Source organism: Oscarella lobularis, chromosome 20 (genome assembly GCF_947507565.1).
Source record: "Oscarella lobularis chromosome 20, ooOscLobu1.1, whole genome shotgun sequence".
NCBI classification, from domain to species: domain Eukaryota; kingdom Metazoa; phylum Porifera; class Homoscleromorpha; order Homosclerophorida; family Oscarellidae; genus Oscarella; species Oscarella lobularis.
Window position 1 is genome coordinate 918582 of NC_089194.1, and position 15230 is coordinate 933811.

The following is a 15230-nucleotide window of genomic DNA, read 5'->3' on the forward strand; positions in this document are numbered from 1 at the left end:
ACACCTCCAGCAAATGTTTCTAGCCGGTACATATCAAGACTAGGCTAACTAAATTCGCCTCCTGTAACTAACTAAGTGAACGCCTGTACTTCGCTTCTGGTTTACCTAATATTTTTAGTTTTTTCTAAAAACGCTTTAGGCTTTCCCTAAGAGGGTGCAAATGGCCGTTTCCTCGCCGTGAGAAAATTCAAACCAAATAATCCAGCTGCTGTACCGTACAGTAGCTGGACTAGATAATGATGGCCTGCTGTAAGCCATCATGTGATCCCCGAACACCCTCAGTACAGCAGTCCAGCACATGCCTGTCTTGACTGTTAGTGTAAGATGCTCTCTCTATCTGGAAATGGGACACCTGTTGGCTATGCCTCAGAGACACAGATTTCAGGTGTTCCATTCAGATATCAAATGAGCGAAATCGTATACAGTGCCGACCATTTTACCTGTCATGTGAATGTGACACTGTAACGCAGCTAAGAGCTACCCTTCCCTGACCCTGTGCTCCCTCGGGTGCATGATCGTGTCAATTATCAGCTCGCAGTTGGGTTTGCGTGCTGCGAGCAAAGCTCGCAGCACGACAAACCCAACATGCTCCTTTACTGTGTTCCCTCGATGCCCATGAAAGTTACTAATAAAGCTCACAATGTTATGTGCTCGTTATGTTTAATTAACACAATCCAAGGTTACTATCTACTGTGACGTCACCTTTTCGCTAGCAATTGCGTTCAAAATACGGGAGAGTATGACATCACAATGAATGTGAAGTCATAAAGGCACCTGTGTGTGTGATTGGTTTAGGAGCGATTGTGACGTCAGGGTTACCGACGGACAGACAAACACTTTGAGTTTTTGCCCGATCACGTTTGAGAGCCCCTCCCACCAGGGCGCGCGCGGGCTTCGCCCGCGCACGCCCTGGTGTTCGGGGAATTATTTGATGAAAATACGTGTGCATGTGCATGCTGCGCACTGCTAGCGATGAACGTCACTTATCATCCTTTTGCTCTTTAGCAAAGTGCAAAAAAACCTGTAGTAAAACAAATGCCCGCCGTACACAATAAATTCGATGTTGCTTACGTCTTCAAGTGTTGCCTGGCTTACACAGTAGTTCGCCAGATTGAGATCTTCATTTTTTCTGGCAGATTCCTGACAGTCAAATATGTAAGACCAGTCGTAGCTGCCCACCAAATCGTACCCAAGTTGCATCTAAGAATAATCACAAAAATAATTTTAAAAACGCATGTCACTACACGCATATATATACCCCGTGCTCATCAGTCAATTTTGCTCCGGGAAACTTCTTTTGAATAAAATCCTTGATAGCGGCGGCACTTGATTCTTCTTCGTCGTGACATCCGCCTCCCACAACAACGGTGAGAGAAATTCCACCACCAAATCTTGAAAAATTAAGCAATGTCATCTGCGATTGATGACTCGTTCCCTGTCTCTCACCTATGTTTCAAGTGCTGAATGCTTCCTAGACATTTGAATTGACCGTTAATAAGAATGCCGAGACGCGTGCACAGCGCCTCGCATTCCTCCATGCTAACAGAAGGAGAAAACGTGAAGAGAACGAAACGACTAGTAGAGTCAGTGTATACCTATGCGAAGTGAGAACAATGCTTCGTCCATCTCTTAGGACATCGACAAGGTAGTCCCATAGAAAGCGACGAGCCTTGGGATCCATTCCAGCCGTTGGCTCATTCTTCGACATTTCCACAAAAAGTTAGATATCGCACAAAGAGATAAAGTTACCAAGAAAACGATTGACGGATCCCCAATGAGCGCAATGGCCACACTCAGTTTTCTCATATTGCCACCGCTATTCGACAAAAATAAATAAAATAAATAAATAAATGAATAAATCAAATATAACCTGTATGTTCCACACGTTCTGTCGGCAAAGTCGTTTAGACCGAGACGTTTTATGATCTTCTGCACGACTCTGGGTATGGACGATGGCGTGTGACCATGAATTCGAGCGATGCACGTCAAGTATTCGCGTCCAGTCAAACGCTCAATAATATTTGTGCATCAAACTGAAGGAGAAATAGGAGACAGATCCTCGAGGGGCAGCGGGGTGGTCGTCACATTTACCTGTGGACAATATCCTATTAGCTTTTGAACTTGACGAAAATCGGATCGAATGCTAAAGCCTTCAATAAATGCCGTTCCCGCCGACATGGGCAAATCACCGGTCAGCATTTTAATTGAACGTCGTCGTCTTTCCCGCACCGTTGAGTCCAAGCAATCCAAAGCATTCTCCGTGCGGGATGCTGAACGTTAAACGGTCCACCGCTGGACGACCAGTTCGGCGAAATCGCTAAATTAGAAGTCGAAAATTAAATCGCGCTCTTCTGCGCCTAAGCTGGCAGGGCATCGAACCTTGGTAAGATTTTTCACCACGACAATTGCAGAAGTGGCGTCGAAATTAGGAGACGTGACTTCGGCTCTTTCTGAGGCAACGTCGGCATCCTAACCAGTATAAGAATGCGGGCACGCTTCGCCTCAACTCCATGCATGTACTAAAGTGTACCTCGTCGTTTATTGGCGTACTATCCACCAGAGCTGCCCTTTCCGGGATGGGAATAAAAAAACGATACTAAAATTAAAAATAATTAAACTATTATTAGCACGATGGGTTGCGCTTGTGTACCTCCATCAGAAATACCAAAGTAAAATATACTATGCCTTCAATAAAGAGATAGATGACAGGAACGCCAATTCCGGGAGCGGTGAGGAGGTCCAGCTCATTCGTAACAAACGTCTTCTGCTCGATACATCCAAGACGTGCTCTTGAAATATATAATCGAAATCAATAGTAAGAGATGCATGAGACAAACACGTCTGATACTGAACAGGCTTCTTCCAGGAGATTATTTCTATACAAATTAGACAGGGATTGACTAAATCTAAACGAAAACTATGTTCGTCATAAGGATCAGAGTACCAGCGCGGAATTTAATTACGCAAAATTCGGCTGAATGAAAAATGTAGCGACAGACGTCGGCCGCTGTGAGCAAGTCAATTCCCGGTGTAAGGAAGAGATAGACGAGAACGTTGCCAAGCTGAAGAGAAGACAAGGAATTAAGACTTCCTTAGGAAGGAATCACGCGTTAAAGAAAAGCGTTTTCTTACCAAAGAAGACAGGACGAAAATTAGAATGGTGATTGCAAATCCGGTGTAAAGAGAGGTAAAAAAAATGAAAGGAAATAAACCAAGGGAAGGCTGGCCCAAGCATTAAGAATCTATTGTACAAATAAAAGGAGTAAAGTATAATAATATTAGCGCCTAGGTGCGTACCAGTAACAAGACTATTAATCCTAGGGTATTGGTAAAAGCTTGGAGTTGAAAAGACACAAATAGAATAAGAACTGAGAGAGCCGGAAGGAAATAGTTGCACAAATCCCAAGCAAACGTAGCCAGCCAATATCCGGACGGCGTTAGACCGCTGAGAAACTGCATGCGTTTTGTTTGCCTAAACAAAGAACGTAGTAGATAGAACGGCGAGCTGATCTAGTACATGTGTATACCTTGTTCGTTTTCTCCGCTAGTGGAAACGCTGCAAAGCTCGCCGAAAGAAACGCCATGCCAAAGGAAACAAGGAAGGGTAGAACGAACGTTCCAATATCAGCATTAACAAGTTCGATCTAAAAAGAAAAATAAATCAACCGATTTATTGATATCGTACACACGCTACTTCCTTACTCGCTCATCGGACGTTTTAGGCAAAGGATGATTGGTCACTTCAATACCAAATCGATCCAAATCGGTCACTCCGACGTCTCGAAGAAAATATTTGAGCTGAATATTTGCGAATGCGCTCACCGCTGCCGGAGGGAGGTGATACTGTTGTTCGCTATACCAAACGGTCGCCCAGACTCCGACACCGTCCGGATCAGACGGCGTCACCGAATAGTTGATCGGAGGAGGTGAAACGAGCGTGAAAGCGCACGGTTTCTCGTCGAAAAAGACGTTGCCGTCGGTGGCGCCGGCACTTCTCTCTAAGACGTCCTGCATGAAGTAAGACGTATCGTACGAATTGATGTAGTCGGTTGGAACGAGAGGACATCGTTGTGCTTCGCCGTCGACGTCTTCGCCGATGTCGAGGGGGTTACGAAGCGACGATTGTTCGGATAATCGACCGCTTTTGCTACTGCTCATAAAATCATATAATAGGGATATAATCTGCTAGCTTTCTTCACTTACAATTCAAGACAGCTTGTCTGCGATGTTGTCGGAAACCAGGTCGGGCCATTATCGATATTGTTCGGGTTGAACGTGCATAATTTGTAGCCGAGATCTTCGGCGGCACAATCGTCAGCAAAATCCTAAGTGAAGACATATGGAGAGCGTTTAGTGACGTCGTCAATTCTCTTACTTGTCCTTTTGCCGTGACGAAGTCGATGCAGTCCTCGTTCAGAATGAGGTATTTATTTTTGCAACACATCTCTTCGGTTTGCGCTATTCCTATGCGACTTTTGATTGCCAGCGACGTATTGAGAGCATCCACCGTCGTCACTCCGACGGACGTCAAAAACTCTTCAGCCGACTAAAAGAGAAAATAGAGACTATATTCATTAATGACTCGATCATTGCAAGTACGACCTCGAGAACTCTCCAGTCGGCTTTCTGAGCGAAATCGGCGACGTATCCCGTCGGCTGACCGCCGAGACTGTCGAGCGACAATATGCCGGGCGGATCGTCGCCACGAAATTCGACGAATGTAACGACGAGCAAAGCGAAAATTGTGCAGACGATGGGTAGCAGCATTTGACTAATAAAGATGCCAAAATCGCGTCTCGAGTTGAGAAAACGTTTGACGTAGACGGCGTAGAATTGCTGCAACCAAAGCGACGATCCGGACAAACGATCGGTCGGAAGAGAGACGCTCGCGACGGAGGGCAGTCGAGCCGATTGTCTTCGTTGGAGACGAATCGAACGAGTGGTCTCGCGAGCAATGAGAATCGATTTTCGACGTTGAAGTTTCTCCTCGATCGTTTCTTCCGATCGGTTGCCGACGCGAAGAAACACCTCTTCCATTGTCGTCAGCGAGAGGCCGAAGCTTTCCACGCCCAGAGCTCCAATTTCATCTGAAAAAATAATTCATTATTACTATTTTAATTCTCGATTCTAACCTTCCATATATTTAAAAAGATTTGGAAATTTGCCTATTTCGTTTTTTGGTAGAAGGTAAGACAACTCGCGTCCGACGTCGCTGTTCAATTTGACCGTGGGAATTTTTTCTTTCAAATATTTCGTCACAGATTTGCTCTCGCATTGCTCGCCTTTTTCCATAGTCAAATGATAGCCAACGCCGTATCTAGGCACGAAGATACATAATATACATGTAGGAAGCATGCGAGGCTAATCTTGGATTAATTAATGAATTACCTTTCCTTGAGGAAATACGATGATCCGGCGCAACGAATTCGTCCTTTGACCATGATCGCAATTCGATCTCCAAGTAAGTCGGCTTCTTCCATATAATGAGTCGTCAATAACATCGTCTTATCGGTTTTGTATTTGATGAGAAGATCCCACGTCGATCGTCGCGCCGACGGATCCATTCCCGCCGTCGGTTCGTCGAGAACGACGATTTGCGGATCGCCAATCAGAGCGATGCCGACGCTCAGTTTGCGTTTCATTCCGCCCGACAATTTGCTGCTGACACACTTGGCCTTGTCGCTCAGCTGCAAATCGTCGAGAAGCGAGGCGATTTTCTCATCAAACTCCGGACCCTTCGGATGACCCTATATAAGAGAGATACACAGTGGAACCTCGGTCAGCGGCAACCCTGATAACCATGCAAGTTTCACTGCATGCACCACTAATACACATCTAGAAAACGAACTTTTAACGAAAGAAAGAAAAAGAGATGCTCTTTGACTGTAAGCCGATCGAAGAGAACGTTGTGTTGCGGACATATTCCTAACGATTTTCGGACGCCGATCATGTTTGTTTTAATGGACGAGCCGTTGACGAAAGCGTTGCCCGACGTCGGTAAAAACAAGCCGGTCAGCATGGACATGGTCGTCGTTTTACCAGCTCCGTTGTGGCCAAGGAGAGGTGTTATATGACCCTTAATTGAACATGTTGAGAGAGATTCCGTCTACGGCGATGACGCGGCCATTATTTCCCTAATAATAAAAATAATAATAATAATGTTAATGATACACTTAATTGATTCGATATGGAGTGACCTTGAATATTTTTCTTAGATTGATTATCTTTATTCCCGCTGTCATATCCGTTGGTTCTTCCTCGAAATTTTTTCTTTCTTCCATTCGTAACTACATGTGACGCCCCAAGTTCATTTCCCACTCTCGACGGCCGGCGTAAGTACGTTTCTCACCGCATTCCCCTGACTCGCCTCATCCGTTTGAGGGGACCCCAACCAATACTTCTTCGTAAAGGGAAAATACCACGGCTGAGGAATTCCGTACTCACCCGGAAATACCGCTTCAACATACCTAAGAAAAAAACAACAACAAATGATTAAAGAGATGTACCGGAATCAATGGCGTAGTGTTACACAATGACCAAGTGATAAGGAAGTAGAGAAGCACGTCGAGAGACATCAATCCCAGCGCTTCTCCTATTGAGAAATCGTCGTCTATCGTCCCGCTGATATTGCTCAATTGGACTCCAACTCCTTTGGTTTCGAGAACGAGTATCTGCCGGACAACGAAGCCCATGCACATGTTGGAAAAGAGACATGATAATGATTTGGTATGCCTGCCAGACGAAAGATATAAAGTATACATATATTCTAAGTGGAATTAGCTATTTCTTACCGATCCATCTGTGTGTAGATCTCAGGATCAGATAGAATGAGATAAGGAAAAAACGTCGTGAACCAGAGAAGATAGCCAAAAAGCATGCCCAATTTGGCTTTCGAAAAAAAGGCGCTAAAGAATTCATACAATAGCCCCGCGACCCAGTTGAATTAATTCTGAGTCTGACCTAATCATAAACATGAAGGCTATGCTATGCCCGCCAGGATAAAGATGAGGAAGAACAGGAAGATGAGAAATCCGTTACTCTCTTTGAAAACATTTCCAAACTAAAGAAAAATATTACATCATTGTCAATCGAAACATTTGGCAGCTGGCATTTAATTTTACAACGGCGAGAAGTGTCATGAGAACGACGGAAATGAAATTGAAGCTGAATTGCTTGATGAACCAAGCGAGCGCGTGAAGCCAATTGTCCAAGCCCATCATTTTCATCGTTTCCTTCAGACGTTCTTCTTTGTCCAACACCAATTCCTAGCAAAAGAGAATAGACATCGTCGATGAATATACTGCATGAATACACTACCTTGACAACCGTTCCAGCTGTGTAGATAAAGGCAATGACCATGACAAGAGGAAGTATGGTTCGGACGAGTACAGAGAACATATCGTCGTCATAAGAAGGAAAGGGAAATTGCTAGAAAAAAAAAAAGAAAAAATGCGGAGGTGGCTGTTAAATTGGCGGCGACTCACTCTTGCCAAAGTCGGCAAAAGAGTACTCCGATTTTGATTTGGATTGTGATCCTTCACCTTCAATGCAATAATTGCCTGATTGACGGAATTTTCGATGTGAATAAATCCGGACGTAAAATATTGCCTTAGAAAAAGAAAGAAGAACGTCTACGTGAGTTCTTTCGAAATATTTTTATTATTACGCTCCTCTCCTGGGACCTCGTGTAGTATAGACGCGATAAACCTTATCGGTGTTCCACGTCGACAAGGCAAAGCCGTAACTGTGAGGAACACGAATGCTATAGGCGACGTTGTCGGCAAGTCGTCCATTTGCTTGGACATCAGTGAAGATGAGAGCTATGTGTATATTTAAAGATGACTGCAAATTCACTGAGTGAACGACTGACTATAACCTCCTATATAAACGAGATGATCAGAAGCTGCCTCTACAGCTGCCTCTTCCGTCGAATAAGAAATCGCAATGATGCCCGTTATCGTGTGAACGTGTTCCATGATAAATTCGACTTTTAATTAAAAATACATGATGACATCTATCAAACATACCGCATTCCACTCACCATCCGAATTGTTCGCCGGTGCGTAAGCGAGTCGAATAGTCGATTGGAGTAAAGGAGGCGTCGACGGTTGAAATTGAGCCGTCAGCGCATCGTCATCGAATGTCCCTAAGAAGACATCATTTTTTTTCTTCTTCTTCTTCGTCTTCTGCTACATAATATATGTGTACGTACATATGCACTGCATGCCTTGATTGAGTCTTGAGTCGGTCACGCCCCTATGTGGAGAATTAGATTACGTCGCGTCTACACATGTACATTTGCACTCTTCTTGACGTCGACAACGAACCGAATTATGATGAGAATCACCATGGCAAAGATCGGAACGATGAGTTCGATTGCCGTCCCGATCGGACGACGAAACTACAGAAAAGAAATCGTCGTCGTCGATTTCGGTGTCGTAAAATGCGTACACGGCGTCGTTCGCTTGCTTTCGAACCTGTAAAACGTAGTTCTTCCATACGAGTAGTCGAAGCTGCGACCAGCGTCCCATTTTGCGGCAGAGGACGAACAACCGGATGTCGATGTCTACACTAGCGCATGCGTAGGATACGATGGGCTTCGCGATACCGGATAGGTTTTCTATTTCATCGGTTCCTAATAATTTAAATGTTCAGTCGAGGAAAGGACAACATGGGAAAAGATAGCGTCATCTAAAATTATGTATAGCTCAACATCTAAAATTCAATAAAAAGGAACCGTAAATCTGACCTCTTTATATTTAGATTTTAGTAAAGAGTCATTTGGTTTAGTGCATTCATATTAATCTCTAAGCCTAAACAGACTGCAGTAATTAGGATACATACGTAGAAGCTTCTGCTTTGTTCCTACCACGGATTCTAGAAAGAGAGGGATTAGAAACGCCAGTACATTGAGTGGATCCATGCTCGCCTCGGCCACGCCCCCTTATCGGTTGTGACCCCGCTCAAGAAACGCCCGATTTCTCCGAATCTGAAGGTTCTCTAGCCTTCTAGGCAACTCGAAAAGGTTACTAAGGGTGTAAATAATGCTTCTGAATGTAGCTTTTTACAAGCGACGGATCCCTAAAGCCCGTTTTTTCAACATGCGACTTTGTGTAGCTTTCCTGATCGTTCTGCAGGCTTTCGGAACCGCAAAGTACATTCTAACTCTAGGCTAACGACGTCAAAGTGCAACTGACATCTTCAAAAGCATCTGCGATTGATCAAGACAAATTTGTACCCTCGTAAGAAGGGTGCATGCTCGAAAATCGTCTTCGTCTCGACAATCGTGAAACGCAGATGCTTTTGAAGATGTCAGTTGCACTTTGACGTCGTTAGCCTAGAGTTAGAATGTACTTTGCGGTTCCGAAAGCCTGCAGAACGATCAGGAAAGCTACACAAAGTCGCATGTTGAAAAAACGGGCTTTAGGGATCCGTCGCTTGTAAAAAGCTACATTTAGAAGCATTATTTACACCCTTAGTAACCTTTTCGAGTTGCCTAGAAGGCTAGAGAACCTTCAGATTCGGAGAAATCGGGCGTTTCTTGAGCGGGGTCACAACCGATAAGGGGGCGTGGCCGAGGCGAGCATGGATCCACTCAATGTACTGGCGTTTCTAATCCCTCTCTTTCTAGAATCCGTGTTCCTACACAATGTTTTCATTTCTTTACGCTATAACGTACGCTACCTAGACTTCAGCGGTTTCATGCCGTAAAATTTTTTAAAACAGCATCAATTGGTTTTGCTCATATACCAATTAACCATTTGTGGACGGTGGAACTTCAGCTGTGATTTCATAGAATTAATATCCTTAAACCCTTTCCCCTTACATAAAGCCACCATTTCTTTCTTGTATTCTTCCACTTCCCACAAAAGATTTCCTGTTTGTTCCTCCTCTTCGCGAATTTTCACCTCGAATACTTTTAGAAAATGCTCGTAAAGAAGAAAATCGGCGTGTAACCATTGCCGAAGCACTTTCTTGTGATTCTCCGTCAGAACGGTGGCCTCGTGATGAGCAATTAGCTTTTCGTAATCAGAAGCATTTTCGTCGCCGCCTTTGAAATCAGGATGCGTATTCGTTGGCAAGCTCACGACGTCACTCAGACGCCAATTGAACAATCGACGAAGCATCACCAGGGATTCCTCAATGTATTCCATAATCATAACTAAAAGAAACGTCTCGTCCATTTCTCGAATTTTCGCGCGAACGTCGTCGTCCGAATAGGGCGGATTCATTCCCATTTCATATGCCATAGAGTTCAAGATAAGGTAGTGCTCTTCGCATTTTTGAAGCTTGGGATAATACTCGCTCGGATTATCCAAAACGTCGAGAAGGCTCACGTCGACACCTCCAACGCATTCGCGAACGCCGGGAAAGAAATCGAACGCCGAAAGAAAAAGCGTTTCCGGATTTCGAAGCACGGTGAAGTAGACGGGATTGCGTATGAGACGATTGGTCACACTCGGCGCAAAGCGGGAGTGCTCGATGACAGCGTTGTAATCGCCCGGCTTGTGACGATGATCATATTTCGCCGGATCGAAGTTCGGACCGAAACCGTACGACCGCGACTTGGGTACGACTTCGGTCAAATTGTACGTTTCTATCGCCTTTTTGAGCATGTCCCTTATGGACGACCCGCCGGTTTTGTGCGTCTTGATAAAGACGAAATTGCGCGTCGGCGGTTCGACGGGACGCCCATTCGTGACAAACATCTTCCAGTAAACAATCGGTTTGGCTTTGCTATGGGGCTCGAGCGACGTTTTGACCCCTCGTTTGGGTGCGAGTACGAGAAGGTTTAGGAGCCCAGCGATCGCCAATGCGCACCAAAAAACGAGAAGCACTCCTTTTCCGCAAATACTCATTCGTATCTCTAGAGGACGTCCGTCTGCGTCTGATAATAGCGCAACCAGAAGTGGACCTTCGCGTTGGAAGTATAAATACGAGTAACGCGTCATAGGAGAGAATAATTGAATTGATAAGTTGCCTTGAAGGTCGTCTGACCACATTTCGTCTGTCATCTTATATAGTATCCCTCAAGGCCGCAATGCAATTCAAACTCACTGCAAGTACGCAGCTGACCTGCGAGCAGCCACAGGGCGACAGCAGAACTCCGTTCCAAGTGTTTCATAGCAGCTACATGCAGTTGGAATAAAATCCAGAGCTAGTGACGCAATCGGGTTTAGCCGCAGAATTAAAATGGGTGCGGTCCGGATTTGTCGGCTATTCGTCGCGTATACTGGGCTACCAGGAGCCGCTATGATTCCAGAAAGACGCGAAGATGTGCGGCGTTCGGGTCTGGTGCTTCGAAAGACGTTTTATCGTAAAAATGTACAGGACGTGTGGCCACGCCCACTTTAATTACGACCTACGAAGCATCTTGATCCATCCGGCCACATCCTGTTGTAGCTGCGTGTAGTCGCCGTTTGTCGTGCTCAGCAGAGCACTTGGACTTCCAAGTGCTCTCTTTCGGCGGTAATTACGCCATTGGTCGAGCGGTGAAACGTATCCCACCCGCGACTCCATGAGTCGGTTACTGCAGTTATACGAGATATTCAACACTCGAGCAATGCCTAGAAATGGTCAGGCTGCGTCCTAGCGTCTAGGACACTAGAAGAGTCACTAGAAGAGAAGAGAAGGGGCCCCTCACCACGTGACTTCGCGACGCGTACGCTTTGCCGGGCACACCCACACTCGAACGAACAACCTGTTCATTGCAACTACACTTTGCACATTTGTACAACATTTGTCTAGTAAGCAGATGTGAGGATCTCTGTCTAGGAGGGCCGTCTAGGAGATACTTCCGCCTCGTGACAAAACACAGATCTAAAAAACGTCAGTATACTATAGTCCTGCGTGTACGTCAACGAACTCATGACTCTGAATCCTACTTTTGATACGTTCAGTGAGTCGTTTCTACGCGGTATGCTAGAGTATAAACTAAAGTAGGCTATGATAACAATTTTAGTACTAAAGGCGGGTAATGCTTTCGTAAATTATCAGAAATAACAGAAATCTGACTCAATTCAAAGTATACTAGATAAACTGCACGTGTAGGTCACATCTAGACTTTTGGGAAAGAGCGCAATGGAAAGGTAATAGATGAAAATCGACTTCGTTTTAACTCTTCGTCAAGAAAACGAGCGCTTATAGGTCAAATCATTTGTTTCTGCCTAACCAAGTCGTTGAACACGCAACAGCGTCAGCGAGAATCTACGTAAAAGATGTTCCAAAGCAGTTAGTACCTGTAGACAATATTGCTTGGTTGTGGATAATAAAGAACGTGACTGGGAGGCTGCTGAACAACGTAATGCACTCCAACTGACGGCGGCGCGTACATGGGTACGGGAGGAGGTGGCGGCGGCGGCGGAGGCGGAGCTGATGGAATGAGAGCACGGGTATGTGCCCGTGGATAAGCGACTGCTGGTGAAGCGTAAGATGCAGACGGTAAAGGCGGGGCCGATGGAACAGCAGGAATCGAAGTCAGATCTCCGCTGCAAGACTGAGAAAAAGACGAAGAATTTGGAGGCGAAGACATCAAAGCGGCCGTGTATGGCGGAGACGGATCTGATTGGGCAACAGAACTCGAAGGCAAAACAGTGGAAGCAGCAGCGGGCGGCGAAGGCAGAGTCGATAAAGCGCCAACAGCTGAGTTGGTAAGAGAAGGAGATGGCGGAGGCGATGGAGCCGTCGGAGAGGTAGCTTGCATAGAAAACGGCTGATGAACAATGACGCGTACGTCATCTGTCGCCGTGTCTACGCTCGGCAATGCGGCAGCGGCTTTCTCCTCAGAATCAAATGCAAGATCGGACGTCGACGGCAAACCAGAAATCGCCTCCTCGCCGCCTTCGTCATCGTCGTTGTCGTCGCTACCGCCGCGTCGATTAGGCGACGAAGAAGTGTCGTCGTTACTGTCGTCGTTGCTATGGCAACGGGGTTCCCGAACGTTGGCAAGCAATATCGGTAGAACAACCCTCAAATAATCGCAGCACTCCACCGGAAGGGAAACGTCGATTTGCACGTGGTGACGAAGCTCGATAATGCGACAGTTAGTGATGGACGGACTCGTAGCCGGCACCTCGATTCGTTCGTTCACCCACGTCTCGTCGACGCTGCGCGGCGCGACGGGCTTCCCAAAGAGCCTGCGCAAAACGTTCGTGTGCTGTTTCGCGCAAAACGCAACGGAGGCGACGAGCGTGCAGCGCACGCCGTCGAGCATTCGATTCGATTCGTTCTCGACTCGAGCCGACAGGAGAATCGAGTCGCCGCCGAGCGCCGAAAAAGCGCGGCGATTCAACCGAGCGCGCACGCGCACGGGACCCGACTTGCAACAGCAACAGCATACGTATGCCTCCTCTTCGCATTCGACCGGCGAATTGGCGTCGGATCGATTGAAATCGGCGAGATCTTGAACGACAGCGAACGACTCCGCGACGTCGTAGTCTTTCTTTCGCGCCGGTCGGACGACAGTCGCCGAGATCCAATACTCGATCGAACCGTCGGTTTCGTCGGTTTCGTGCGCGAACGACGGCGGAATTTTCGTCGCGTCGGGCAGGACGAAGGCGAAGGCGAAGGCGTGCTCGCCGCGGGACAAGACGTCGCATTTCGTCTTCTTCGACGTCCGTTCGCAGTCGGCGAGTTCGTTTCCCCAAAGGGTTAGCGTTTTGTTAAGTAGCTGTTCTTCGGCGCTGCTCGGATGTCCGTCGCCGGCGCTATCGTCCGCTGTCCAATGGGCGGCGCTGGCGCGTCCGCGCAGGCGAACGCGAATGGCGCGCGCGGGAAGGGGCTTGTTCAACTCCAAGCGAATGCTGCCCGAAATTTTTTCGCCCGTACGATAGGTGCTTTTGTCGTCGTCGAATTCGATAACGAAGCTCTTGAGTTTCATCTTCTGTTTCGTGCATGCGTGCCAGTCGTGATCGGATGTGACGGTGACGATCTCGATGCGGTACTTCCGCCTCGTGACAAAACACAGATCTAAAAAATGTCAGTATAGTACTATAGTCCCGCGTACACGTCATGACTCTGAATTCTACTTTTGATACGAGTCGTTTCTACTAGAGTATTAATTAACTAGACTACGATCTTGGCTCTAAAATCATGCATACCGTATTCTGAGTAAGGAGGTGGTTGTGGCGAAGGAGCGGCGGCGTATGGTGGAGGCGGCGTAGCGCGCAAAAGAGACGGAATATCGTTCTCGTCGCCATGGCAACAAGATCGCGGTAAACTACTAGCGAGTAAAACGGGCAAAAGAAGCTGCACTTTCGACGCCGGAACGACGAGATGCACGCAGTAGAGGAGACTAATAACGTCGCACTCATTGCCATGTACGGACGGAGCCACGTCCGACACGTCGATTCGCAGGTTCAACCACGCGTAGTGACTCGACGGCGCAATAGGTTTCTCCGCGACGAACTCCCACAGAACTCTCTCGAAAATTCGACTCGCGCACAGACCGGCGCGCGCGGTCGTAAAGGCGACGAACCGGCAGCGCAAGCCGTCGAACGTTCGAATCGTTCGATTGTCGACTTGAACCGACAGATAGATGGAGTCTTCGACGGCCGAATAAATGACACGATTCAAATGGGCACAAACACTTAGACGACCTTCGACGGCGTCACTGTGTGATTGGCGAGAGAACGTCGAGCGGCTTGCAATGCGTCTCTCCGTGCTGTGTTCAATAGGCGGACTGCAGTTGACTCGATCGATATTGACGTAGCGAACGATTGTCAATGATTTCTCGATTTTATAGTCGTCTTTCCATCGTCGAACAATTTTCGCCGTGAGCCAATAGTCTATCGATAGGTCTTCGAGCGGCGATTTTTGCTCGAACGACGGCGGAAGTTTCGACGTGGGTAAAACGATTTTGAAAGTGAATTCGTGTTCACCCGGATATAAGGCGGAATTTCGTATAGGTTTTCCCCAAAGGGTTAGCGATTCGTGCAGTAGGGATTTTCTTTTCGAATGCGTCGCCGCGGTGTAGACCATCTCGCTGTCCCAGTCCTCTTCGATCCACTTCGCCGAAGCGCGGCCGCGTAGGCAAATGCGAACGGCGCGCGCCCGAACGACGCCGTTCAGTTGGAAGCGAACGCGACCCGAAATCGTATCGCCGAGGCAATAGGTCGTCTTTTCGTCGTCCAACGCGATGGCGAACATGGCGAGTTTCGTGGAAGTGAACGTCATTAATACACATCCGGGGCTTCGTGTTCACGTGCTCCATTCCTCTTCTCTTCTGCTTG

General features: G+C 47.0%; 3 protein-coding genes and 1 pseudogene across 3 annotated transcripts; all 4 read right to left on the reverse strand.

Moving 5' to 3' along the window:
• Positions 1 to 929: 929 nt before the first annotated feature.
• On the reverse strand, positions 930 to 8540 carry LOC136199267 (phospholipid-transporting ATPase ABCA3-like; annotated as a pseudogene).
• A 1188-nt stretch (positions 8541 to 9728) lies between these two features.
• On the reverse strand, positions 9729 to 11015 carry LOC136199268 (galactose-3-O-sulfotransferase 2-like). The gene has a single exon (XM_065989440.1). It carries the CDS (start codon positions 11013 to 11015, stop codon positions 9729 to 9731), a length of 1287 nt encoding a protein of 428 aa, XP_065845512.1.
• Positions 11016 to 11917: 902 nt separating this feature from the next.
• On the reverse strand, positions 11918 to 13886 carry LOC136199063 (arrestin domain-containing protein 3-like). Its single transcript, XM_065989164.1, has one exon. The coding sequence runs from the start codon at positions 13877 to 13879 to the stop codon at positions 12233 to 12235; it is 1647 nt and encodes a 548-aa protein (XP_065845236.1). The 5' UTR covers positions 13880 to 13886; the 3' UTR covers positions 11918 to 12232.
• A 178-nt stretch (positions 13887 to 14064) lies between these two features.
• LOC136199269 (arrestin domain-containing protein 3-like) lies at positions 14065 to 15174 on the reverse strand. Its single transcript, XM_065989442.1, has one exon. It carries the CDS (start codon positions 15172 to 15174, stop codon positions 14065 to 14067), a length of 1110 nt encoding a protein of 369 aa, XP_065845514.1.
• Positions 15175 to 15230: the final 56 nt, after the last annotated feature.

Bases quoted from the DNA above. Each gene is read 5' to 3' on its own strand.
- LOC136199268 (XM_065989440.1), bottom strand. From the start codon at position 11,015: ATGACAGACGAAATGTGGTCAGACGACCTTCAAGGCAACTTATCAATT.
- LOC136199269 (XM_065989442.1), bottom strand. From the start codon at position 15,174: ATGACGTTCACTTCCACGAAACTCGCCATGTTCGCCATCGCGTTGGAC.
- LOC136199063 (XM_065989164.1), bottom strand. From the start codon at position 13,879: ATGAAACTCAAGAGCTTCGTTATCGAATTCGACGACGACAAAAGCACC.